At 47.9% G+C, this 26,964-nt stretch overlaps 1 protein-coding gene across 1 annotated transcript in view; it reads left to right on the forward strand.

Moving 5' to 3' along the window:
* Nucleotides 1–26,964, forward strand: part of DIS3L2 (DIS3 like 3'-5' exoribonuclease 2) — a 382,925-nt gene that overhangs the window by 292,296 nt on the left and 63,665 nt on the right. Inside the window, exon 13 of the mRNA XM_007462755.1 lies at nt 15,075–15,308. Within this exon, the coding sequence (XP_007462817.1) occupies nt 15,075–15,308 (234 nt within the window). The remainder of the gene's footprint in view (nt 1–15,074; nt 15,309–26,964) is intronic.

Below are 26,964 nucleotides of genomic sequence, written 5' to 3' on the forward strand. Positions count from 1 at the left end.
TACGCGGGCCTCTCACTGTTGTGGCCTCTCCCGTTGCGGAGCACAGGCTCCGGCCGCGCAGGCTCAGCGGCCATGGCTCACGGGCCCAGCCGCTCCGCGGCATGTGGGATCTTCCCGGACCGGGGCACGAACCCGTGTCCCCTGCATCGGCAGGCGGACTCTCAACAACTGCGCCACCAGGGAAGCCCCATATTTTTATAAATGCTTATTTTTGCAAAAGTTTAACTAAATAGAAAATAAAAGCCCATAGAAGAAAACTAACTTGAGTCAACAGAAAAGAACTCTGAGTCTGAATTAAGCCTGCCAGGGCCAGCCCCAAGGAATAAAAAGCTGCCTGATCTAATGAGCTTCCAAAATACGAGGGTCATAAAAGAAGCACTCGGAAGAGGCAGACTCTGAAAACTCAGCTGGTCTCTGGAGGGCTTCTTTTGGAGGCAGTGTCTAGCGACCAAGCCTTCTGGCACCAGGGGGCTGGAGAGCAGGTGTGGAGAAGGCACAGGGTCCAGGAGGGGATGCTGGGCCTCTATCAAACCAAGCCAAACAGGCAGTGTGAGCATTTAGACTTCAGACAGTTGTGGAGCAAGACCCACAAACCACACTCCTTGTACTGTGGTCATTCAGGCATCCTACCCAGAACAAGAGGCCACATGGTGGGTGGACCTGGTTGGTTAGTCCTGGGTGTAGTGACACATAAGTATCTCTTACTCACAGTCAAGATGCATGAAATGAGAGTTCGGATTCCAGACTCATGTCCAAGTGGTGGTGCTTGTTCAGGGGGCCAGAGAAGGCAGTAAGGAGGGAGGTGGCCCTGCATCAAGAACCCAGTAAACAAGGAGGAGGGCAGCCAAAGCCTGAGGCTGGGTTTGTATGTACTGGTGGCTTCTTGTGATACAAGGTCTTGGACTTAGAAGGAGCCAGAGAAGGGCCAGCAGCATTGAGCCACTACTACTGCAGCATGGCTGCCAGTCTCACCTGGACTTGAAGTGGAGAAAATTTTTGTTTTCTTTTCCTTTGTCTGCTGGAATGTCTTACTTTCTGGAGCAAGCATGGTCAGCTATAGAAGGCCTATTCCAACTTTTTTTAAACACCCAGTAGATTTTTTTTAAGTATGCACTAGGAAGCCTTGGTCATATATACTTTCATTAAGCCAGTACCCAGGTTTTTAGAACAGTAAACTCTGAAAGATCCATTTTGAGCATATTTCTCACATATTGGTGGTGAGAGCATTGTTCTCTGATCTAGATAATTGTGATTATATATTTTCGTAAGAGAAAACAAACCCAACTAAATCTGGTGCTTTGTAAGATCCAAGTCCGGTACCATGAAATCCACTTTGACCATGTCAGGCCAGTGACTCATTATCCCTGATCATCTCCGGCACATGAGTCTCAGTTGGCAAGGCACTAAGGCCCTGCAAAACAGAGACCACGTCCACCTGCTCCACTCATCAGAGGCATCTTAATTTGAAGTCCCCTTTGGAAACAACACCAATCTTACACTTTAAAGAAGGTCACATACAATGAATCTGACTCGATGACTAAGTCCTTAAGTCTTAGAACCATAAAATCTCAGGGTCAAAGGTCAGAATCATAAAGGAGGAGTCTCATAATTACAGTAGCAATCCACAGCTTGTGTCTCCCACAGCGTACCTGCCCTGTGCTGTCTGGCTCAGTTAGAATGCAGGAGTGTATTCCAGAGGTGCCCGTTTCAGCCTCAGTCAGTGGCAAACTCCTTTCAGCCATTTACACAGCCCAGAAGCCATGGGGTCATTATTGACTCTGGTCTTTCTCTCACCCCTCACGTCCAGGCCAGCAGTAAGTCACCTCAGCTTTGCCTCCAATACCTCCAGAATCTGCCCCCTTCCTTACCACTCCCAGCACTGACACCTGTATCCAGGCTGCCATCCCCCACCCGACTGCAGGGGCCTCCTAACTGTTCTCTGAGCTTCTGCTGCTCCCGCTTCATCGTCTCCCTACACAGCAGAAAGAGTGATTCTTCTAAATCAGAAATTAGGTCTCGTCTCTTTCTCCTTTTTAATAGCTTGTCAGTCTCTCATTCAGAATAAAATCTAAGAAATGTTTAAAGTGGGATTTTTTTCCTGTTCTCTTCTTGCTGTCTTCTCTGCTAGAAATGCATGGATTACAGAGAGTTCCTGGGACTAGGGTCTCCTCTCATTTCCTGGAGCATCTTTACTCACATGGGAAAAGCAGCTTTTACTACGTGGCTGAGCTCTCCACTATGTAGCAGCTCCGAAGCCCAGCTTCCATGACCTGACCTCAGAGGAGGTCAGACTTCCCTAACTGCCATCCTAGAAAACCCTGCAAGTCGCTGCCCATTCCTTGTAGCTCAGGAAAAGTCTTTCTAGTCCCTGCCTAACAGCCCATTTTGAACATTGGACATTGTAGGAGAACTGTGGTATGTGCCAGTTCAGGCTGTCTTTCTTCGGCTGGACCTTCAGTGCTGCTTAGGGATCCTTTTGTTTATTGCTAATGCAGTTGTTTCGAACCTCTATTCTTGCTTCCAGCTTCCAACTTTGCCTTCCAGTCCTCTTTCCCACAAGACCCGCCATTCCCCCAGGTAACTTTCAGTTTTCCTTCTTGGAAAGCAGAGAGACCAGCCAGCTGGGTCTGCTGCAGTGCCCCCTTCAGAGACTCATCGTTTCCCCTGTCTCGATGCAGTAAAACACGCTCCTGTTGCAACCTGAGGTTACGCCCTATGTTCTCCAGGTCTTTTAATGGCATCGGCATCCTCTGAAGCACCCAGACTCTCAGTCTCTAGCCTGCCACATCCCAGCAGTTTTAAGTGATAGCAGCTCTACCTTTGCAGAGTGTCTCCCATCAATCCTCTCTTCACTGTTACCACAGTCGCTGTCCCCACCCAAGTACTTGACATCCTCCCCTGGATGGGCGAGACTGTTCATGGCCTCTTCATTCTGTTTCCCCAGTGGTGGTAGGTGACTTTCCAGAAGCTGAATCGGGTCCTATTACTCAATATCCTCTTACAGCATGACGGTGGGACAGTGGGTTATGATTGTCTACAAAAGTCTAATCTCCAGAGGATGGCAAGCAAAGACCTCCACCAACCCCTCCCCCATTGCATGACCATCTGCCGTGCATGCTTCAGCCCCCTCAGCCTCTGCCGTCGCCACTGTAGGGTTCGTTTGGCCTAATACGGAATTGCTCCACTTCTGAGACTTTGCATATGCTTTTCCCACTTCCTGGAATGTCCTTCCCCACATCCCTACTAGTATGAACCCTACTTATCCTTGAGACTCAGCTAAAATGCCACTTCTTCTATGAAACTGTTATTAGTCCTTCATTCATTCACTTAGTAAATATTCATTGAATGTTTGCTCTGTTCAGACACTATACAAGGTATTGAAGATACAGGAATTAAATATGCACTAAAATAGAAACAGTGGTTAATTCCTGATGGTGGATTTATAGATTTTTTTCTTCTCCTTTTCCCACCTATATTTTTTTAAAGTTTTCTGCAATGAATGGATATTGTCATTGTAGTAAAAGTAAGAATTACTTTGAGATTTTTTTTTCTGTTTTTGTTTGTTTGTTTTAGTAAACAGGAGAGAGATATTGGAGTGTTTTTGTAGGCTGCATGGGAAGGCGGATAGGAGATGTTGAAGATGAGGAAGGAAGGAACAGATTTTTGGAACCGGGTCATGAAGGAAGTGGGAAGTTGAGGACCCAAGCCCCAGGTGGGAGATTAGCTCTCACCAGGAGGATGAGGACCACAGACTCTCCCAGCCTGGAGAGAGCACAGCATGGGATCCCTGCTGAAATCTGGGAAGGGGGCAGGGCGGCCTTTCTGAGAAAATGCTCAGATGGGAGGAACCCTGCCCTCCCTGTCAGAACCCATCTTCCCATCTCCCACCCCTACAGCACCTGTTGTCTGCACTTCAGCACCATATGTGCACAGATCCGTCATCCTACTGGACCTTAACATCCTTGTAGCAGAGCCCATTTTTAATTTTTTTTTTTTAATTTTTAAAAAATTTTTGGCTGCGTTGGGTCTTCGTTGCTGTGGGTTGGCTTCCTCTAGTTGCGGCGAGCGGGGGCCACTCTTCTTTGTGGTGCACGGGCTTCTCATTGCGGTGGCTTCTCTTGTTGCGGAGCACGGGCTCTCGGCGCACAGGCTTCAGGAGTTGCGGCACACGGGCTCAGTAGTTGTGGCACATGGGCCCTAGAGCACGCAGGCTTCAGTAGTTGTGACACGTGGGCTCAGTAGTTGTGGCTCGTGGGGTTTGGGGGGGAAGGCTTAGTAGTTGTGGCACACGGGCTTAGTTGCTCCACGGCATGTGGGATCTTCCTGGACCAGGGCTCGAACCCACGTCGCCTGCATTGGCAGGCAGGTTCTTAACCACTGCGCCACCAGGGAAATCCGCATTCTTAAGTTTTGTAATCTCCTCCCGCCCCTCCTCCACAGCGCAGTGTCATGTACCCCTAAAATGCTCAAAAACGACTTCATAAAATGAATCACACATCCGTTTTCACAGTTCTGTTTGTTTAGCCTGCTGTATTAGCATGGTGCTCCCTTGGTAAGGCGTTTTTATCACAGCAGCCATCTCAGCACCCCTGAGCTATATCCTGGGATCGAGGAAGGCCTCGCACAGCTCCCGCCGGGAAAGGCACGCTGCCTGCTTCTGCGTGATGGGCCGTCCACAGAATGTCTCCCCCTCTGCCTTCGCTGCTCACCCTGCCTCTGCCACACCAGCTGCCACCTATGGAAATGCTATGAAACTTGAAAAATCAAATAGTGTGCTCCTCCTGGGTCATCTTGGTGTCTGCAGCAAACTCACAGAGCCGAGGCGCATGTGTAGGACTTGTGACTGGGGGCTGTAGCTCATGGTAAAGAAACACAGTGCTGGGCTTTGTGTTTCATCCTCGTACATTGCAGCGGTAATCTTGCCGGAGCAGCTCCCGGTGAGAGACAATAGCTTCAAAGGCTGACTCCGAAAATAATAGAAAAGTTCCCAGAATATTCATCTTTAGTCCTTAGCGGGGCAGAATTGTTTTATTTCAGACCTGTAGAGACAGCCTGGGACCAGAGGAGCCTTTGGAAGAACTCCCCTGTGTACTTTGTGTCCTGGTTTGCTAATGAAGGTACGGGGCAATTAGAGGCTTATATAAGGTCACTTCAAGGTAACAGCAGACCAAATCCTGAGCACAGATTTTGCTGTGAATCCTTGAGATTAAAATAAGAATATTTTCAAGAAATACAAAACAAAACAAGACATTTATCATTTTTAAGACTGTCATGCAAAGAGCTAAAAATTATTTTTAATCACCTTTTCTCCTGCATTTTGATGTTACTAATTGTGGATCTGACTTAACTGTAAGGACTTGGGCTCTGAGGTTAATAAACAACATAACACGTTGCTGTGCTGCATGTCTTTAAAAGAAGGATGGGTGCTTCCCTGGTGGCGCAGTGGTTGAGAGTCCGCCTGTCAGTGCAGGGGACACGGGTTCATGCCCCGGTCCGGGAGGATCCCACATGCCGCAGAGCAGCTGGGCCCGTGAGCCATGGCCGCTGAGCCTGCGCGTCCGGAGCCTGTGCTCCGCAACGGGAGGGGCCACAACAGGACCTCTTTTTTTGAGAGATGGCTTAGGTTGGTCCTTTTGAAAGGCTGGAGCTGAATTAACCCCACAGGCTTTAGAAGTCTGTGATTTTGTGTTTCCTGGGTCATTCTGAACGCAATCCTGAGAAGCTTCCTCCATTGCTCTCCTAGGCTTTCCTCCCTTTCCTCTCTCTCCTCCACCTCCAGCTTCCCCGCTGGCAACTGTCTGCAGTAAAGGGAACACTGTTCAACGACCGCTCAGGCGTGGACCCTCATCCTCTGTCACAGGAATGGAATTCTTGTCTCCTAACCACTTCCCGGCCTTCAGGCTTTTCTGCCATTTCCTAGGTTTGCAAGGCAGACACTTGAGGAAGTCTCCTTGTTTCCTTCCTGTTAGGCTTAGAAGTGTAGACAGCTACCTCCAGGGCAAGATGGTGTAGGGGAGCACATTTGCCACTCCAAAATGTCTCTTTGACATGCGGATTATTTTGAGCTGAAAACAGTCAAGACCCAAAAGACTCAGGAAGAAACTTGCACTTTACCCTAACTGTCTAAAGAACGTAGGTAGAGGACCTGTTTCCCGAAGGGAAGGAGTTGTCACCATAGATGACTATAGGGTGAACTTGGTATGGTAGACAGGGAGGAACCTCACAAAATCTGTTTGGTTAAAATTCTCCTCTGTGTCCCATTGTCTCTGCCAGGCCCGGCAAACATTTGTTTACCAAACATTTGCTTTTCCATCTTCATGTGAATTTCCTTCCTCTGCTTCTAAATCCTACACTACCCCCAACATCCTCTTTTGTCTTTAATTGAGGGTGGTATTTAAGGTGAGGTTTCAGCCATTTTAGTGGGTTATTCAGCTTTCTTGAGTCTCTTCCACGTATACCACGTTATTAAACTTTTGTTTGATTTTCTCCTATTAATCTGTCTCATGACAGTGTAATTCTTGGACCAGCCAGAAGAACCTAGAAGGGTAGAGGAAAATTTCCTCCTCTCTGACAATAGGAATGGGCCTGATTATAGTCTGACGGACAACAGACTAGGCTGGTGGCAAGTCACCTGAAACAGTAGAAGAGAGCACAGTTGACTCTATACAAATAAATCCTCCAGAAAATTCTAGCACATAAATAACCTGCCTTGTAACTGAAACTGGCAAACACATGGCCCTCTGCCGCCCATGCTCCCTCCTCAGCTCCCCTTGGCATTGGTCACTAGTCGGCCTGTTACCCGAAAACTGGGTTCGCCTGTTGGTGGGTGTTGAGCCAAAAGACACAACCAAGCCAAAGAGCGAGAGAAGGAAGGATTTATTACTGGCAGCAAGTAAGGAGAACACCGAGGATCTTTCCCAAAGCAGTGTCTCGCCGAGGAGCAAAATTGGGGAAGTTCTAAGCTAAGGATGCATGCATACTCCTGAAGAGGCTTCAGCAAAGGAGGGCGGAGGGTTCAGCATAGAATTGGGGCAGAGGTTGACGGAGTCCAGGTTGTAGTTGATTGAAATCACGAGGATCAGAAAAAGTCAACGTCATCATTCGTAGGTTCCAGTTAATCTGATAGATGAGCACTCAAGGGGGATTTGAATTCTGCAAAACAGCTCAGAAATGTGCTTGAGGCTAATCTTTACCGTTGAAACAGAACTAGGAGTCTTTATAACTGACATATTATCTCCGATATAGTTAAGTTAGGTCCCTGGCCTGGTGACAGCGGTTTGTTTTTACCTTCTTTCATTCCCTTAAATTCAGCGACTGAGACCTATTCTTCTGCAAGGGCAAGCATTGTGGCCAGGCTCAGACCCACAAAATGACTGAGGCCTTAGATGGTTTCTCTTATTTAAGAAAGTTACGTCTGGTTCTCTTACTCCGGGGACCCCCTATCCTATCTGCTTACACAGCCCCCCCCTTGAGATATTTCACTCTTCTCTCTTGAGGGGTGCAGGGCTGACGGTGGGCATTGTAGTCTCTCTGGTTAGACGAGTGAAACTCTTGTTGCTAGAGATAGAGAAGTTTTGGGGTCCGCCGGAGTAGTGTCTGCACCTCTCGCTTGCATAGCATTATTCTAGCAGGTGTAGGAGGAGCACAGCAGGAGAGACAGTTAACAGCAGTTTTGCAACATCATTAACAGAGACTTGATCCAAGAGCCCCCTGAACCAAACCATTTTCCCTAAACTGGGAAGAGGATCATTCAGAGAAGAGATTGAATTTTTTTTCATATGCGTCATGAGGGGAGTCACATTAGAAGGCTCATCAGGTATAAAAACCAGCGCTCAGCATGTCTTACAGCGTGAGTTCGTCCTTGAGCAGCTGTTAAAATATCAAGGGCCACGCTGTTCTGTCAGACGGCTTTTTTCATCATAGAAACTTCAGAGTGGTATTTGTCATAAGTAGTTATACTCTGTGACAGTTTCACTGGAGAATTTCCTTTAGTTTTGTGGCATATGAGCTAGTTAAGCGTCTTTGATAAGGCTGCTGGGAATCTAAGAGTTTTCAGTTTTTAGAGGAATCAGGTAGAGAGAAAAGAAAAATGTCTCAGTCCTACCCACAAAGGTATAATTTACCAAGTTGTTGTAGGTTATAATTAGCTTAAGGGGAAAGGTTTCCTTGTATCTGGAAAACACAGATTAAAAGCCAGCAATATTTCTTTGGGAAAGATCCCCGGTGTTCTCCTTATTTGCTGCAAGTAATAAATCCTTCCTTCCCCCGCTCTTTGGCTTGGTTGTGTCTTTTGGCTTGACACCCACCAAGAGGCGAACCCAGTTTTCGGGTAACAGGCCCAGTCCGGCCACAGTAGGAGAGGACAAAGCTAGGTCTAAATGAAGCGTGTTGCTGACAGTGCTTCCGTCTTGTTACTTACTCTTTGATCCTACCATGGTCCTCCCTGTTCTTTAAGAAGTGACCTGTGCTTTGCTCTTTCACCGTAGGCCTGGTGCAAGGAGCAGGCCCAGCAGAGGAGACCCCCGCTCGCTCCTCACTGCCGCTGCCTCTGCTCCCTGCATGACGTCACCAGCACCCTCCCATCACATGTTGCCATCAGCCTCTCCGAGCTGTCTTCGAGCCCTGCCTCTTTCTGCCCAGTTTCTTTTCGGACACATTCCTCTTGGTACCTTTGCCTTTTTTCACCACTGGGCCTCCCCACCCTGGGCTGGTTGCCTCGTGTCCACAGCTAAGAAGAGGCAGAAATCCATGCGCCCCGACCCTGGCCAGCTCAACAGCCTGGTTTTGTTCCAGACAGGAAAATGTTTCTTTCTTCCTATTACGTTTTCCATTTGTTTGTTTGTGTGTGTGTGTTTATTGAATTATAGTTGATTTACAATGTTGTGTTAGTTTCTGGTGTACAGCAAAGTGGTTCAGCTGTACATATGTATATGTATATATATGTATAGCTGAAAAACTATATATATATATATTCTTTTTCATCACAGGTTATTATAAGATATTGAAGATAGTTCCCTGTGCTATACACTAGGACTTGTTATTTATCTGGTTTGTGTATAGTAGTGTGTATCTGCTAATCCCAAACTCCTAATTTTTTTTTTTTTTTTTTGCGGTACGCGGGCCTCTCACTGTTGCGGCCTCTCCCGTTGCGGAGCAACGGACGTGCAGGCTCAGCGGCCATGGCTCACGGGCCCAGCCGCTCCGCGGCATGGGGGATCTTCCCAGACCGGGGCACGAACCCGCGTCCCCTGCATCGGCAGGCGGACTCTCGACCACTGCGCCACCAGGGAAGCCCCCAAACTTCTAATTTATCCCTCCCCCCTTTCCCCTTTGGTAACCACAAGTTTGTTTTCTATGTGAGTCTGTTTCTGTTTTGTAAATAAGTTCATTTTCCTCATATGCTTTTTTGAACCAAATATTTTACGTACAGAAGCCCAGAGCTGTTACAGAAGTGATTTTGCATCTAATTACTTAAAATTACAAATTAACCCGATTAGCAGTTTTTCGAACCAAATATTTCTTGATGAGACACTGACATGTTTTTTAGAAGATAAATTTTTAAATACATTTGAATGGAAATTAACTGTTTTCAAAGGATATGGTTTTCTCGCAACTTTGTATCTATAAAATATAGAACGTTGATATTATTTTGTTTACTTCACTATCTATTTCGTAACCTTCGGCTGAAATATAATAAAAATAACACTAGATTTTGAGTCTGAGCTGATCCTGGCTGTCACTTAGGTGTTTGTGTGACTTTTCACAAATCCCCAACCTTTTCTCTCAGCGTAAAATGGGCTGAACAATGCACTCCTCCCAGATGTGTTGGAGAGATTTTAAAGGGTCGTAGGTATGAGAGCTCTGCCACTGAGCAGGGCCAGGTGCTTTGCAGTGTTGAGCCACTTCCTGTCCTACCTGGTACCGGAAAGTAGGTCTTGAGGTAGACAGTATTTGCTCGTTTCTAACCAGGTTTTTTCCCAACCAGATGCCTCCCGTCGGTATTGGCAACATATTTAACCTGACGTTCCACATAAGAGCATCCTAGAGTATACGCAGGAAACTTGCCGCCTGCAGAAAGGGAGTGACCCAAATCCTGTGATTAAATGAAGGGAAGAGGAAGGACGTGATTCTTCTTTGAAGGGTTCTGTTTATGAAGTTCCTCGTGGCTTTTTTACTTTTTCCATGAAAAATTCTTTGTCCTTTTGTCTTCTGCCACTGGCCCTGGTTACGAACGGGGCGTTGATGTGAATCCAGTTTCCAAATTGGAAATTAATGAGGTGTTCCATCCAGAGAGGCCTTCCTCCTGTACTGTAAGGCACGCTGCCCCCGGAAACCAACACCCCCCCCCTTGCCTGGCCCCGTTTGGATCTCTGCTTTCCTGTTGCCCTTCTCTGGGTAAGGCTGCGATGGGCATCCTTGCTCCCTCCCCACAGTGTGGTTTCTTGGCCTAAGAATTTTTTTAGTCCGTGTGTCAGGTATGATTCCCAGAATCACTGGATTGTTTTGAAGCAGGATAGGTTCTGCTGCCCGACTGACACTGGGCCAGGAAGTTCTTGTTGGCGCTTCAGCACTTCCATTTCAGCCCTTTGTATGTTCAAAACGAAGGTACAGGGCCTCCCTGGTGGCGCAGTGGTTGGGAGTCCGCCTGCCAATGCAGGGGACACGGGTTCGAGTCCTGGTCCGGGAGGATTCCCACATGCCGCAGAGCAACTGGGCCCGTGCGCCACAACTACTGAGCCTGCGCTCTAGAGCCCGTGAGCCACAACTACTGAGCCCGCATGCCACAGCTACTGAAGCCTGCGCGCCCTAGAGCCCATGCTTCGCAGCGAGAGAGGCCACCACAATGAGAGGCCTGCGCACTGCAACGAAGAGTGGACCCCGCTCGCCTTGACTAGAGAAAGTCTGCGTGCAGCAACAAAGACCCAACACTGCCAAAAATAAATTAATTTTTAAAAAAAAAAAGAAGGTACAGATTTTCTGGAATGCAGGCATTAAGGGAGGGGAGGCTCAAGTAAGGTGAAAGAGCTGTGGGAAGCTTCTCATCAGCGCGGAGTCTCAGATTTGCTGGTGTTCGTCGGTGCTGTCATTGACTGATAAGGAAACAAGCTGAAGGAGCAGAGGTGCCCGTTAGGAAAACAAAGTAGCTCAAACTGACTGAGATAGTGCAGCCATTTTGTATTGATAGCAAGTTTAGATGAGGAGTGCAAGACTTCTGATTTCGTCAGGTTACAGTTAACACATTTTAAGAACCCCTCAGGATGCAAAGTGGCCCCTGGTCAGGGCTCAGCCCTATAAATGAGGGTTCAGAGGGAGCAACAAAGCTGTTTAGAGCTGGATCCGTGGACTTCAGGGTGGCAGGCTGTCTAGGAACCTCCTGGAACTTACTGCAAAATTTTGTATGTAAATATCTCAGGGGAGGAGGGCCTGGAGATTTCACTAGCTTTTTAAAGCAGTTCTTGACCCACCAGTTTGCATGAAAATGGATGCCCAGTCAGGGTGGTCCGAGTCTCCCTGGCCTGTGTGCGGTGGTTACCCTGTGTGAGTGTGCAGGGCTTACCTGTGTCTTCTAGGAAAAGGGGACACAGACCCCAAGAGGCCAGATATCCTACGAGCCGGATGCCTGAGGGAGTGTGTGAAAAAGGAGTGGAATCGAACAGAAAGGAACATTTTCCCAAGCTAAAGATGTGGGGACACAGAAGGAGGACTGACTGACTGGGATTGGAATGAAATGGAGAAAAGGAAACAAGCTGAATCTCCAGGGGGAAGACTTTGCAACCACAAGAATGAATAGGTTGTGGCCCTGTCATCCTAGCCGGAGGTTGGAGCAGCTCCATTAGTGGGGAGTTTTCAGGAAATGTGGGTGTGATGGAAGGACAAGCATGGGCTGACCTTGAAAGGGGCTCTTCTGGAGACCTGCACGCACTGCTTTCCCACAGGACTGTTGGGCAGTCCCTAGAATTGCCTCTACAATTTCTCTTGCATTCAGCACACACAGACACCTCCTGAGAGCCAAATTCAGGACCCGCTTGCCACAGCAGAAGAGTCATGAGCACAGTATTTGAATTGCTTGTATTTTGAGATAGGAGTAGTTCTTGGAATAATCCAGAAAGTATAGTTTAAGGGGTTTTTTTTTTTTTAAAGAAAGAAAGTCTGATATTACAGATTCAAGACTCTTCATAATAAGGCTCTTGGCACTGAACTAAAGAAAAATGTGAGTGGTCGCTACCATTCCCTTCCTGTGCTTCGTGGCTGCCATTTCAAGAGTACTGGTTCTTCCTTCGGTGGAAGGAGAAGGTATCAGAGGGGTCTCTCTAACCATCCAGGGTAGGAGCTGTGTCCCCTAGAGGTTTTGTGGTGTGGACAGCTGTGGGCGGGGCTCTCCCATTCCCCACTGGAAACACCTGTGGACCTTTCAGATGGTCTTTTTCGGGAAGTCTTGTCTCTGAAGTTGTGGCCACAGTGGTTTAGTTGATGAAAGGGGTGTTTGCAAGCCCAGGCAGAAAGTTTCTGCGGCCGATTGGAGTTCCCTCCCTTCTCCCAAGCGCCCTCTGCCCCTCAGCACATCTGGCTTTTCCCTGCTTGTGAATCACATTTCCCACAGCATTTGTCTCTGACCTTCCCCGCTGTCTTCATGCCCTTGAACCCCACCCAGCCCCCTTCACTCTTTGTCCTACCCTTTTCCAGAGATCGGGGCCATCCACTGCGAGTGCTCTCACCTTCTCTCTTCTTCCTCTCGAGATCTCCTCTCCGCTCCCCCCCCCCTTTTCTTCCTGCCCTCTCCAGGCCACTTTTCCTCTCTCCTGGATGGGTCGCCTTGGCACTACTCCCTTTGCTCTCTCGCATCCTCAGTCTTCCTTTTGTCCTGGCTTCTTCCCCTGCCTGCAAACACGGCACAGTCCTCTGTCCTGCCTGCTCAACAACATCCCTGTCCTACCGTCCTTCTGGAAGCGGTCACCCACACTCATTGCATTGCCTCTACTGCTGGACATTCACCTATCCTTTTTTTTTTTTAATACATTTATTTATTTATTTATTTATTTATTTATTTATTTATTTATTTATTTATTGGCTGTGTTGGGTTTCCATTGCTGCAAGTGGGCTTCCTCTGGTTGCAGCGAGCGGGGGCTACTCTTCGTTGCAGTGCGCAGGCTTCTCATCGCAGTGGCTTCTCTTGCTGTGGAGCACGGGCTTTAGGCACACGGGCTTCAGTAGCTGTGGCTCGCGGGCTCTAGAGCACAGGCTCAGTAATCATGGTGCACGAGCTTAGTTGCTCCGTGGCATGTGGGATCTTCCCAGGCCAGGGCTCGAACCCGTGTCCCCTGCATTCGCAGCAGATTCCCAACCACCGTGCCACCAGGGAAGTCCCTCACCCATCCTTAACCCAGAGCTTCCCAAACTTTTTCCCATCATGACACACGCAGAAGATATTGCTGTTTGAGTGGCACGTGGCGTGTGTGTGCCGGGCTGAGGGAAGGCAGGGCTCTGGTTGCCCTGAGGACGAGAAGTGCTGTGGCAGCATCCCTGTAATCCATTCCCAGCACATGCCTGAGATCTTTGCAATTCGACCCTGTCCCCCGCCCCTCGCCATACTCCTCCCCCTAAAATAGCCTTCCTAAAGACCACCAGTAACTAAATGCTAAATGCAAACACCTTTTCTTTGTTTCCGTCTTCGTTGACATCCAAGTGGCATTTGGCATACACTAGTGGTTGAGCGCTCAGATGGGGGCGGGCCTGCCTGCGTTCAGTTCCTGGCTTTGCCGTTCTCTAGTGGTATGACCTTGGGCAGCTTATTTAATGTGTCTCTGCCTTGCTTTCCTCATTTGCAGAATGAGGATAATAAAATACCTACCTCCTAGGGTTGCTGTGTGAGTTAAATAGTTGCCATACGGAAAGTGTGTAAGCGGTGCCTCTCGTCAGAAGTGCCGGGAGTGTATGCTGTAGCTTCTGAGTCCCCCTTCTCTGAGGCCCTTTCTCCTGCTTTTCCTAATATTGGACGCTCCTGATCTTTCTCCTGTCTCTTTGAACTCCCTTGGTTTTTGTTTGTTTCCATTCTCCAGCTTCTCTTTTGGCTCTCCAAAATGGAGGAGGGCGTAGAGAATGCAGCCTCGACTCTCCTACTTACCCTCTTCCCTTCTTGGACCCTCTGGTCGATGATGCCAGCTCCCACCTTCAGCCCAGTCATTGCCCCAGGCCCCGGCTGCCTGCTGCAGGTCGCCCTCTGGATCTCCTCCCTGCACCTCAGACCCAGGAGTCCCCAAAATATTTGAATGTTTTTAACAGTAATAAATGTTCATTATAGAGAATACAGACACATTGTTCATTATAGAGAATACAGACACATTGAATACAGACACCACTCAGCAAGCACCACTGCAGAAAGACTCTCAAGCTGGGCTGCGTTTCCCCCAGGGAACATGTAGCAATGTCTGGAGACATTTTGGGTTTTCATCTCGGGGTTTGAGGGAGGTGCTACCGGCATTTAGTGGGTAGGGTCCAAGGATGCCACTGAGCGTTTTACAGAGCACAAGAGAGAATTAGCCCAGTAGTGCCAGGGCTGAGAAACTCTGTTCTGCACCTTTGTCTCTACATAAATGCTCCAAATAGAGCAAACTGAAATTGGTTTTCTCTCTACCTCAGTCCTGCTTTGCACCTGTGTTCTCTGTTTCTGTCCGTGGCCGCACCTTCTCTTTCAGCCCCCATCAGGTCCAGTAAGATTCCCCACCTGTCCCATCTTCGGCGTCCATCCCTTCCTCTACCTTCCAGTTTGGCATTGATGGCCACTCTCCCAACTCATGAGAAAGCCTCCAGCAGGCCCTTCGCCTCAAGCCTCCTGCTCGGCCTCGCCCGTGCCTCCCGTGTGCTTGGAGGCTGCTCGTCGACTTCCACCGCCTGCAAAGTCCATGCCCTGAGCTCCCTAAGGGCGGTAGCTCCCCATCTGACTGCTCTTTGTACCCGCCAGAACCAAATGGCACTCTGAGCACAAAGCCGGCGCTCAGTGAATCTGTACGAATGAATGGTTGCGTGAAAGAAAAAGCTGAAAAACATTCTCCCTCTCAATCTGTCCATCTTTGCAGATCCTCAGTGAATGGTTTGGCCAGACTATCATCCGCTCCTGCACCAAACTGAGCTATGAACATGCACAGAGCATGATTGAAGACCCCACTAGGAAGATCCCCGAGAAGGAGCTGCCCCCCGTCTCCCCAGAGCACACCAGTGAGGAAGTGCACCGGGCTGTTTTGAACCTCCACGGTCTCGCAAAGGAATTACGCCAACAGCGGTTTGCGGATGGCGCACTTCGTTTGGATCAGGTCAGTCGCTTCTTTTTTTTCAACAACCAGCAGGTTTGACTTCCGCCAGAACCCAGTGTGTGTGAGGTTTCGCGTGGTAGTCCTGGGCTCCCCCCCTCCTCCTTTCCTCAATCCCTGCGCTGAAACAGTGTCCTCTGAGGCAGGCAGGAACCACCCCCCACCTGCCCTGCCAACTCCACAGGCACCCAGGGCCTAGTGACATGAGCCAAGGCAAAAGGGTGGTGTCTGTCTGGGTGGCTCCGTGACCAGAACTCCCATCTGGTCTTCCTGGTGAGGCTGGATCCAGTACTTGATCGTCACCCAGTTTCCATCTCACATCCCTCTTACGGGAGTTGGGAACAGGAATCATGGAAGGGTAGAAAGCAGTTGACCAGTATCTGATTGTTAGGCTTTAAAACAAAAGTGTTTCTTCTTATCCCTTGTCTTCCAAAAAGATTTGTATGCTTACAAATATCTGGATCAATATCTGAAAAAGCAGAGAACTGAGGAGACCGTAGAACATTGGCTGTTGAAGAAAGCAATGGCCCGGAATAGTATTGATTGCTCCTGAGTATCACAGGCGTGCTGGCGGCCCTCCGGGGCTCAGACAGCTGCCACTCAGACCTGGTCGACTTCCACGTCTAAGAGTTGGTAATTCTTAAGATCCAGCAATTCCTTCCTCATTACTTGCCGGTACGTTACAGAGTAGAGCCTTTGTTCCATATTGTGCAGCCTTTTTCTTCTCGTTTATATTTCTTACCTGAGCCTCAGAGAACTCGCCCTCCTCCCCTGGTGCGCTGTGGGAAGTCTCTGGGAGTTTGGAAAATGAGTTGGGCCACAGGATTTGCTGAGGGAGCCGTTTGTCAGACCATTGGCAGAGCGCAGCCTCGCAGAGACTTCTTTCTCTGAGCCTTTCAGCTTGGAGAGATCTCAAAGTAGAGTAGTTTATCAGAAATTATGATGAATTATGGGTAGTTTATCAGTAGTTTATCAGCCTTGTTTTAAAACTTTCTAATTGAAGATTTCATTGCATCCTACTTTTTGTGATAAACGTACACAAATGCTTCTCAGAAGGCATGGCAAACAGTTGCTGCTCTGGGCCTACGAATAAGTTAGCGGCTTGGGACCTTTGTCTTGGGACAAATGGATCATCTGTTCTGCCTGTGCTTGGGGGAGTCAAGGCATCTTCTGGAACCCTCACGCCCCTCCTTCCCTTGCCTGGGCTCAGGTAGCCGGAGCAGACCTGCCTGCTCGAGGATGCCACTTGGGAGACAGTAGGCAGAGTGGCTGCTGAAGGAGACGGCAGAGCCAGTGGAAGAGGCATCACGGGCATGCAAGAGGATGGAGGATCTCCTCTCCTTCCTTTAGTGAGATCATTCTTTGGGGCGTGAAGCTCATTCTCACTTACCAGCGGCTGCCTGGTTGTAAATCCAAGGATGCATCTCAGTGTTTGCTTCCAGGACTTCTGTCCTGCCTTTGGCCTTTTGAAGCTCACCTCCTGGTTCTCTGCTTCTCTTCATACATCTCTAGTCATGTCCTGCTGGTCCCTTTGCAGGAGCCTCTTCCTCTGCTCACCCCTTTACGGTTGGCATTCCCTGGAGTCTACCCCACCCTCTTTTTCTCTATCCACACTCTGTCCCTGAATGAATTCCTGTGTTCTTATGATTTTAATTACCAGTTAGATGCTGATAACACCAAAATTAGTTTCTCCGGCCCTGCCCTACACAGGGAAGAACCCAGGCCCTCCACAGGCCTCTCCACCTGCGTCCCTGGACTCCTCACCTGGCCACCCCACGGTCCTCTCAGCCAGTGCTCGCCGCCCCTTCTGCCCGACACGGTGAGCAGTGCCCACGGTGTGCTGCGCGTGCTGTGCTCCCTTCCACCAGGAATTGCGTGTATCAAGGGTCAGCCCTCTTTATTCCCATCCTGCTACGCCAGTTGTACATGTTGTTATAATTATGCAGTTTAACTGAATATTAGGTAAACTGATCAAGTAAGAACATTTTTGAAAGCTGGTGTTTCTGTGAAAACTAAGTTAAATTGTTTGGAAACACTTGATGAAGAAGAATCTCCAGAAGCTCTGCCGTTTGGGTGTGACAGCTAGAGAAGACGGGGGGCAGATCATAAAATTCAGGAGGAGCGCTGTACTGAGATTGCTCTGCAGATGCCTAAGCTCTCACTCTTTTAGCAAAACAAAAACTATAAATTATACATGATGAATTACGAGGAGTTTATCAGAAAAAAGTACGTAGAAATCCAATTAGCATACCTTTTCAAAAAGCTTTACATTTTTTCTGAAAGTGAATGTAGATTTATATAAATTAAGTAAAACAAATGTCTAGTTATGTATGTATCTCTTCTGTATGATTCCCCTCTTTAGCCAGCTTCTGGAAAAACTAACCCACCACTGCTTCAGGCACACCAAATGAGAGGGTTCTGTCATACCATTTTAGAAACCTTTCCCCATCAGATTGTTATAAAATTGGATTGAATTAAATATGTTAAATACGCTAAACACTGTAAAAGACCATCAGCAATCTCATCTCGCATTAGGAGGGGTGTGGTCGTCAGGGTAGAATGATCACAGTTTCAGGTTGATACTGATCTGTTGGCATGTCTTAGAGTCAGAATTCTATTGCTGAAAATAACTTTTTAATTAATTTTTATTGGAGTGTAGTTGATTTACATTGTTTTCTTTCTGCTCTACAGCAAAGTGAATCAGTTATACATATGCATATATCCACTCTTAGATTCTTTTCCCATAGAGGCCATTACAGAGTATTGAGGAGAGTTCCCTGTGCTCTACAGCGGGTCCTTATTAGTTATCTATTTTGTAATATATAGTAGTGTGTATATGTCAATCCCAATGAAAATAACTTTAGATACCTGTATTTCATCAGCCCTCTCAATTTATAGATTAGAAGCTGAAGTCCCCAAAGGTTGCATGAGTTGCTTATATGCAAGAAACCCAGAGAGCCCACTCTTTGTTCGCTTTTCCTCCATTTACACCATGCTGACTTGAGAGAGAAAAGTTTTCCTTCAAAGCGAGGAAAAAAAGCCTTCAAGTCCTAATTAGGTTCCAGTTAATTAAGGTTTGAAAATAATGGAATTGCATCCTTGGAGCTGATGCCTTGGTTCCCCAGAAAACAAGTGTGTGGACCACAGCTTTAGAAGAAGGAGCACATCAATCTCCTGTAGCAAGGGACACTGGCAAGACCCTTTATAAATCAGCTCAATGGCCCCATTCAGCAGTCCCTGCGTTTGTTCTCCTGTGCCTACTGCCTGCATTTGCCCTCACGAAAATCCACTCTTCCTCAGTGCTTTTGGCATAGCTGCTCTTTGGAGCTGCTCTCTGATGCTTCGTTTGCCCCAGTTCACTGTGTCCTCATTTTTGGTGGCAGTTCTAAAAAAAATATGTCCTCCTACACCAGCCTCAATTAGAGAGGGTCTGTGAGAGGCCTCCGTGAGAGGGGAACAACATCTGTGTCGCGCTGTACGCCCTTGAACGCAGAATAAACCTGCTAAGCCAGCAGTTTTGCCTTTCCAAGAAATCAGTTTACTGTGATGGTCTCCAGAATGAGTGAGGTGGTGGACACCAGCGTGGGGCCTATTTGTCAGGTCGAGGACAGACTGGGTTGGAGGTCACAGTAACCGCAGAAACGCAGAGCAACTCGGTCACTGGGTGATTGCAGGCAACAGCTTAGGCCAGAGCTGCCTGGCCCATGTCTGAGATAGTGCACCCTCAGGCCACAGGGCCACCTGAGCTGGCTCCAGTCCCCTGGGACCACCTGCCTGCAGTCCTGTGTGCTTACCCAGTGTATGCTCAAATATTAGCAAGTTCTGTATGTAATGTGGTGTGAAATAGACTGCGAAGCACCGCCTTTGAGGTTGGTTTGACTACTCCAAGCATCTTTTTACCTAGAGGGCGAACCTAGTTCTAAGAGGTCCTAGCTCAGTGAAATGATGCTCCTTTGTTTCGCTGCCCCGAAAGTCAGTGCAGGTGCCGAGTGCATTCTATGTGCTTTTTGGTTGGATGAGTTGAATAATATCCCTTGTTTTCTGCTGCCATGTTAAATCTAGAATTGAACGCAGATGCTTGTGTTATTTTATTGATTTATAACACGTCACTCCTGTTTCTTAAAAGGAGACTCCCATAAAGGGAGTCCCAGACTTTTTTGTGTTTGTAGTAAAAGTAATCATTAATGGCTTATAATGATATGCAAATCTTGAGCTTTGGGGAAGGGGAACCGTGAGAGGCCTCCACCCCCTGCGCTGGTTCGGGAATGGGGGGCTGGGGGTAGTGCGCAAGCTCCCTGGCACTTCTGTTTGTGCACACCTAGTAGCCTCCTCCCACCTAGGGGTGGAGATGACCCTGCCTGACCCTGACATGATAGGATGACAAGGCCTCGGCTCCTTTTGGAGTTCTGTGCCTGGGCCGTTGCCTTCAGAAAGGATAGCGAGGGAGGATAGTGGGATGCTAAACAGAGCCCCCAAACAAAAACTTCTTAGGGAATATTGACTGTTTTCAGGAAACTACACCTACAGCTTTCTGGCGCTTTCTCTCCAGCCCAACCTTGCTCAGTCAGGTGATAGCGCTTAGAGGCCACGCTGTGTGAGGGCTTCTGGAGAAACAAGCATGACTTCGGGGAACTGTACCACTTCTGGGGTCCCCGGCAGGTGGTCAGGGGATGTGAATGACTCCTGCTGAGCCGTTGACTTTCTGAATTTAGAGAAAGTTATAGTGAAGAAAATCTGGTGTTTCCATCGAACTAAAGGAGCCTTTACTAAATTCTCAGCTTCGTCTTATATGATTCCCACCTGGCACAGTTCTGAAGCCCAAACTTCAGGCAGTTTCTTTGAGTGGACTTGATTGTAAAGGTAAACTTATTGGTGGAAACAATTTTTAGCTTCCTTGGGACCCAAGCTGCTGTGGAATGCTATTATGGATGACCTTGGCCTAGCCCAGCCTTTTAAGTAAGGGCTCGGCAGACTTTCTGCCAAGGGCCAGATAGCAAATATTTTAGGCTTTGTAGGCCATCTGGTCTCTGTCTCAACTAGTCAACCCTGCTGTTGTAGTGTGAAAGCAGCCAGGGACAGACAAACAAATGGGTGTAGCTGTGTTCCAGTACAACTTTATGGACACTGAAATTTGAATTTCATATAATTTTCATGTCACAAAACAGTATTCTTCCTCTGATTATTTGTGAATCATTTAAAAATATAAAAACCTTTCCTAGCTCGTGAGCCATACAGAAAGTAGGTGGTAGGCCACGTTTGACCTGTGGTCCATAGTATGCTGACCCCTGCTTAAATGAAATCCAGCTCTCTTACCCAGTCAGCTTTTAGCAGCCCTTCACCACTGCACTGGGGAGTTGGGCTGGTAATAGAGAACACTTGCACAGAGTTACCTCTCAGGATAGTTTCACGCAATTAAGTAAATTGTTCCTTTGATTAGCATCATGCTTAGCGGGTCCAGTTGGAGGCTAGAAGTAAAGGAATGAATCCGTTTAGCACCAGTTCCCTTACCCTATTTACAGTCAGGTAGCTTTAATTAGCCTGAAGCAAAAAGAGCTGTGGTTCTTAATTTCCCACCTCTGCAAGCTCAGCAGCCTCTTCACAGTCAGATCTCATCCCATCCGCCCCGCCTTCCTGAGCCCACCTGCGGAGACGCTGGCTCCGCCATCCCATCTGGTATGATGCCGAAGGTGGGAAGACAGCCATTGCAAAACTTGACTCACAGAAAGCTGTATGGCGTTTCTCCCCCTGCCCCCCCCCGACCCCTGCTGCTGTATGTAGCAACGCGCTTTGTTGGATCGTGCATTTAAAAATATAGTTAAGTATGTTTCTGTTCCTTCTCTACAATACAGTTATTTTTAAGAAATGAGCATTCCAGCTCTCTGCCGTTTAATTTTTGTACAGTGTGATAGTTGGTGCAAGGTAGGAAGGATGGGCGTAATCATCCTATCTGGCTCTTCCTTGATCTTATTATTTATGTCATCACTTGAGCACAAGAGTAAGCTATTGATCAGGCAGTTGTATATGTTTGTGGACTTGGTCTCTATTTTCTTAGTCATAGAGTCCTCCCTTCAGCAGCATGTATGTCTTCAGAAAGCATTTATTGGGTACAGAAAGCAAGTATGTGGTAGGTGCTGGAAATGAACAGTCCCCGTCCTTAAGTTTATAGTGTAGTGAAGGAGCCAGCAGACCACACAGAAAATGTTAAGTGCTGTGACAGAGCTGTCGCAGAGTGTGGTGAGACTGCATTGGAGAGGATGGGCCCAGTCTCGGGATCAGGGAAGACTTCCCAACAGGGGCAGTGTGTACACCAAGGCCTTTAAAAGACTTGAGGGGCTAGCCAGGCTCCGAATGCACGGGATGGGGCATTTCAAGCAAAGTGCTGGTGCAGGCGTGGCAGGGGCGAGGGGTGGCGCCTTTGGGCAGCGTCGGATTGCTTTAGGTCGTGTGGTGTGGCTGCGAAGAGAGAGCAGCTGGAGGAGGGAGCAGGGGCCAGGCCATGAAGTCTGCAGGAACGGGCTCGGGGAGCCGCGGGACGATTTCAGATACAGAAGGGACGTAATCAGAACTGTGTTCTAGAAAGAGCTTACTGGCTGTAGTACGGAGAGTAGACTGAAAGAAGCAAGTAAAGGAAGCTTATATTCCAAGAGAGAAATGACAAGGGCCCAACCTGAGATCGAGCCCCTGGGGAGAGAAAATCACAGATCCGAGCGAGGAAGGAGTATCGAGCGAGGAAGGAGTATCGGCAAGCCTTGACACATTGACTGTCCTGTAGACGTGGAAGGGAGGGGGCGGGTGGGGAGGGAGATTTGAATCAGGGGCCGGGCTTGTGCACTGATGCAGTGCCACGGACTGACCAGGAAATACCTTAGGATAGGAGAGCTGAGAAGAAAGCACTTCCGCTGAGGGTCTGTTGTGTTTGAGGGGCCAGCTGGAGACAGAACAGGTCAAGGTGTGGAATAAGCATGTGGGCATAGAGGTCTGGAGGTCAGTCAGGAGGGCTCACCTAGAGGTAGCCATTTGGGAGCCAGCAGCCTCAAAGTGGTCCTTAAGCTGCAGAGAAATGAGCTGTAGTGGGGAGGCGTGTGGCACCAGACACACAGGACGGCGAGAAACACTTTCTCCTGCTCTGTTCTTAGTTAGGCCCCTTTGGTCCCCACTTTTTCCTTAGAAAGGAAGCTTTAAATCAGATTATGAAAGCAAAAGTATATTCTTTTTAATATTTTGGCATATTATGATTTCTTATGAATTTCCCACTTCAGGTAGGAGGGAGGAGTGGTTAGCGTAGCATACATGTAGTTTTTATATTCTGGATTTTAACATTACATAAGTTTTTCCCCATGTCATTCAAAATTCTTCTAAAACCTTATAATGCCTATGTAATATTCCATCATACGAATATGCTCTTAAACATTTAACCTTGCCCCAATTGCAGATTTTTAGTTTCTGATTTTTTGATACTATAAATAGTGCCGTGGCCATCTATGTTCATAAATCCTTATGGTGATCTCTGGTTATTTCTTTAAGACAGTCCTGGAACTGTGCTGATGGGGTCAGAAATATAGACATATTTAAGAATTTTGAAACATTGCCACATTCCCTTCCAGAGAGATCACAGCAGTTTATCCTCTTTCCAGTAGCCTGTGAATAAGGGCACCTACGATGGAAATACCTGTCAGGAGTTCCCTGCCTACATGGAGGGGGCGGCGGTGGGGGTTGGTCTCTCTCTCTCTCTCTCTCTCACTCTTTTTCTCTCTGCCTCTCTCTGAGTCAGACTAGGTCTCCTGAAATGTCCCAGCGACTGTGGTCTTGGATTCTTTCTTCATCTTTCCTATTGTTCAATGTGTTACAGCATAGACTCTTCCTAAATTTGCATTAGCCATTATTAAAAAAAAATACTCACAAGGGCCCTAAACTGTAAAATGATAAGAGAGGTGGTTCAGGGCTTCTTCCTACATTCGGTAAAGTCGAGACTGGAGAGTGATCTCCTGCCCCAAACAAAGTCCTTCTTTCTACTCGTTAGACTCAGTAAGAAACCCATCCTATTTGAAATGGTGCTGAGAACTATGGTTGCAGTCTCAGATCCTTGGAGAACATTTGTAACCTCACTAACCTTTTTTGTTGCTCTCACGTCCTGTGTGTAGCTGTCAGACATTGTTTGGGTTGGCCTGACATGAATAATGAAAAGAAAATCCGATTGAATTAGGACTAAAGAGAACAGAGTTGCTCTGTGTCATCTCTGCCACCGTAAGAATTGCTACACTTCTCTTTAAGGTAATGGTAAACAGTACAGGAAGGCTTTTACTAGAAGTTCAGAGCTTCTGGTTAAATGTTGACAGGCAGCGCATCACGTCAGCCGTGGAGAGAGTTCTAGAATCAGGGAGGCTTAAAGAGTAATTATCACCCTGTCAGAATTTTCCCCTTTTTCCCAGTTACCAGTTTCATTATCATGAGCAAGATTTTCATTTTCATCTGTTCATCTCATTTATACATATATCCGCAGCCAAGAGTCTGTGCTCTTTTGAGCCCTTCAGCCCCCAGGCTATCTAGGATGGCTCTGGGGCGCAGTGGAGCAGCTGAGGAGGGAACAGCCACAGCCTCCAGCTTTCAGGGAACATGGGGCACGGGACTTCCCAGTCAGAGGGTATTGAAATCTTTCCCTTGAAGGAGAGATTGGTTTAGTAATCACACTAATTTCATGTGGAATCAGAGCAAACAATCCACATTTATGCATCCCAAGGAGTGGACAAGAGACAGACTTGAAAACTTGACCTAGTTGTATATAAGTAGCACTAATTACACCCACTTACGTGAGTTGGTAACTGTTTGTGGCTTGTTAGCATACGCATAAAAACTAACCTGTATCATTAAGTGTCGGAGTAACTTTGCTGAGCATCTTGTTATTACAACCCTAAACTTTTCATGTGCTCACTCTTCCTTTAGGCATGTCACATAGTCAATTACTTATAATTTTCAAAAATTGGAAGGAGTACAAGGTAGTGTTATTCTGGAAGTTGTTAAAAATACAGACTCAGACATGATTTCCGGCTCTCACTGGACAGATATTTCTTGAGTTCCTATCGTGTTACAAGTACTACTCATAGTTCTATGAAGGAGCCTTAGGCAGTGGAAGACAAACTTTCCACCCTAAAGTTGCTTAGTGAATTTGTGAAGAACTCTGTGTACTTACAAGAAACTTCAGTAAGATAAAAGCAAGGGCACAGTGAGTTGACACAAGGCTAAAGGAATACCCAACCTGATGGTTCTTAGGTAGATGGGATTAGTGAAAGAAGGCTGCTTGGGAAGGGCAGCCCTGAATCACGTGGTGAACAAAGTGAAGGACATGACTGGGGAAGGGCTGAGGGTCACCGATTGCCCACCCTGTTGAGATTTAAGGGACGTGTTCCATCACACTCCTGTCCCTTCTGAGTTCTGAACCACTGAGAAATAGACACACAAGTCAGACCGAGATCAAAAGATTCCATCGATTACTGATAAAGTTTGGATTAGAGAAGGCAGCTTGAGCCAGTTCGAGCATTTGGAACAGCCCAGAAGTTAATGCTATAAAAAGAAACTCTGATTGTGGGGTGATTAGAGGGGGCAGAAAGCAGCCAGAGGCAGAGAAGGGGGAACGTGCCCTCTACCCAACTGGGGGCCGGGGATACTGGGCACCGAGTCCTAGCGTGGCCTTCGCTACTAGATGCCCTCCAGTGCAGTGGCTGCCAGTGAGGACCAGTAGCTGATGCTTCTGCCCTTGGTCAGAATGGCCAGAATATATCCTCAGCAGAGCTCTGAAGACTGCTTTTTATATAACTTTAGTGAGTAAGCGTGGCTCCCACTCCACCTCTAGAAGCTTTTCACTTGCCTTCCGGTTCTTTCTGCTTGCCTATTATCCAGGCTCATTTCTTATAGAAGGGAAAAGCTCTACCCCCACCCCTGTAAACCTTTCTTAGTTTCCAGGAAGCTGAAGACTGAAACTAAATCCTGCTGCAGAGAAGCTTGCACTGGCCAGCGCATCCATCCCCCCTCCCGCTTAGGGCTCCCAGAGCACTTTGTTTATACCTGTCACCTGTCTTGATCACGTTTTCATGTTGCCTGGTCATTTTCCATTTGCTTCCCTGTCTCCTTCTCTAAAGCTGTAAGTTCCCTAAGGGTAAGGACAGCATCTGTTCACCTTTATATCTCCAGCCCCCGCCCAGTGCTTGTTGTTAAGGGTGTTTCAAGGTCTCTAAGCATCTCTGTACATATTGGTCTTTTTAAAAAGACGATGGCGGTTGTGATCTGGGAGGACTGTAGCTCTAGAAGAGAGGTGTGCTTATGTAAGAGAATTAAATGCTTGTTATGAATCAGAGAGGTTTCCTCCTCTTTTGAATAAAAGGGTTGGGTGTTTGATTACTTGCCAGGGCATACAGGGTGTAGGACAGGGTGTAATGAGGGCTTTCTCAAGGTGGAGCTGCCTGGACAGGCGTGAGGAGCCGGGAAGCTTTAGCACCCCAGGGGGCTGGCAGTGCTTCTGAGGCTTCCTGAGCACTTCTGTGTTCACCTCTGTATCCTCAGACCAAGCTGTGCCCCTCAGGGAGCCCGGCAAAAGAGGCTCTCTGGGGGAAGGCAAAGAGACCCCCAGTGTGCCCCCCCTGGAAAGGGAGATGCTCAGGCTTGTTGGAGACCTGATTTGCCGGCGTGGCAAGGTGGGCAAGGCACCAAGCCCCCCCCCCCCCCTGCCTTTTGAAAAGAGTCCTTCTGGGGTGAGCTAACATCAGCCGCCATCCACCCTTCCCCCATGGTGAGATGGAAATGATCTGTATACCATGGTGGGATCCCCAGCCTAATTCTCCCTCTGTGAATTCTGATCAGAGCCTGCTTTTGCTTTTAATGGAAGTGATTTCCACAAGACAGAGTTTCTGTATTAGTTGCTGCTGGGCTGTCTGAGAAGAGAACTCACATCACAGCTGGGGTTGAGATTGTGCCCAGATGATTCAAACTTAAGCCCCTAGCATTTCCAGGGGGCGGTGAAGTGAGACAAAGGGCTCTCAGCCTGGCAAGATGGTATATAAGAAACTTCTGGGGGTCGAGCGGGGCAGTGGCCAGTGCCTCTGTCCTCCTGTGGTGCGAGCCTTTCAGGTAAGTGGCTTTGACAGACGGGACAGGTTTGGCTCCTCCAGGGCCTTGGCTTTTGGGTAATTGTTCTCATGATTAGGAAGCTCCTGGACTCTCCCCTTTCTATTCACAGGACACTCTGCACGTCCTCGTCCTGCCCCCATGTCACACCCCACGTCACTTGAATGTGAGCCAAACAGCTACGTAAGAGACATGGAATCCTTTGACGTTAGTAAAACCTGCACTGGGGAAAAGGAGCCCTTGCAGCTGATGCTTAGATTTCAGCCATGACGGCCTCTTGGGGCAGAGGCCCAGTTGATTCCGATTTGCGTGGTTCTGCAAGCCGGGGGCTCTGCCGCTGTTCTGTCAGCTGTCTGTCCTGGACTCCGCTGCCAGACTGAGTCCCCCCAAATGCTGCTTTCACCTGTCACTCAAGAACCTGCAGTCTCCTTAAGCAGATTTCATGGATAGTGAGATTTCCATTAATATTCTGGGATGAGATATAGGATTGCTAGGTTTTATTTTGCCAAACAAGAGCTTTTTTTTTTTTTTTTTTTTTTTTTTT

This window comes from Lipotes vexillifer, unplaced genomic scaffold, assembly GCF_000442215.2.
Source record: "Lipotes vexillifer unplaced genomic scaffold, Lipotes_vexillifer_v1.1 scaffold860, whole genome shotgun sequence".
Lineage (NCBI taxonomy): Eukaryota > Metazoa > Chordata > Mammalia > Artiodactyla > Lipotidae > Lipotes > Lipotes vexillifer.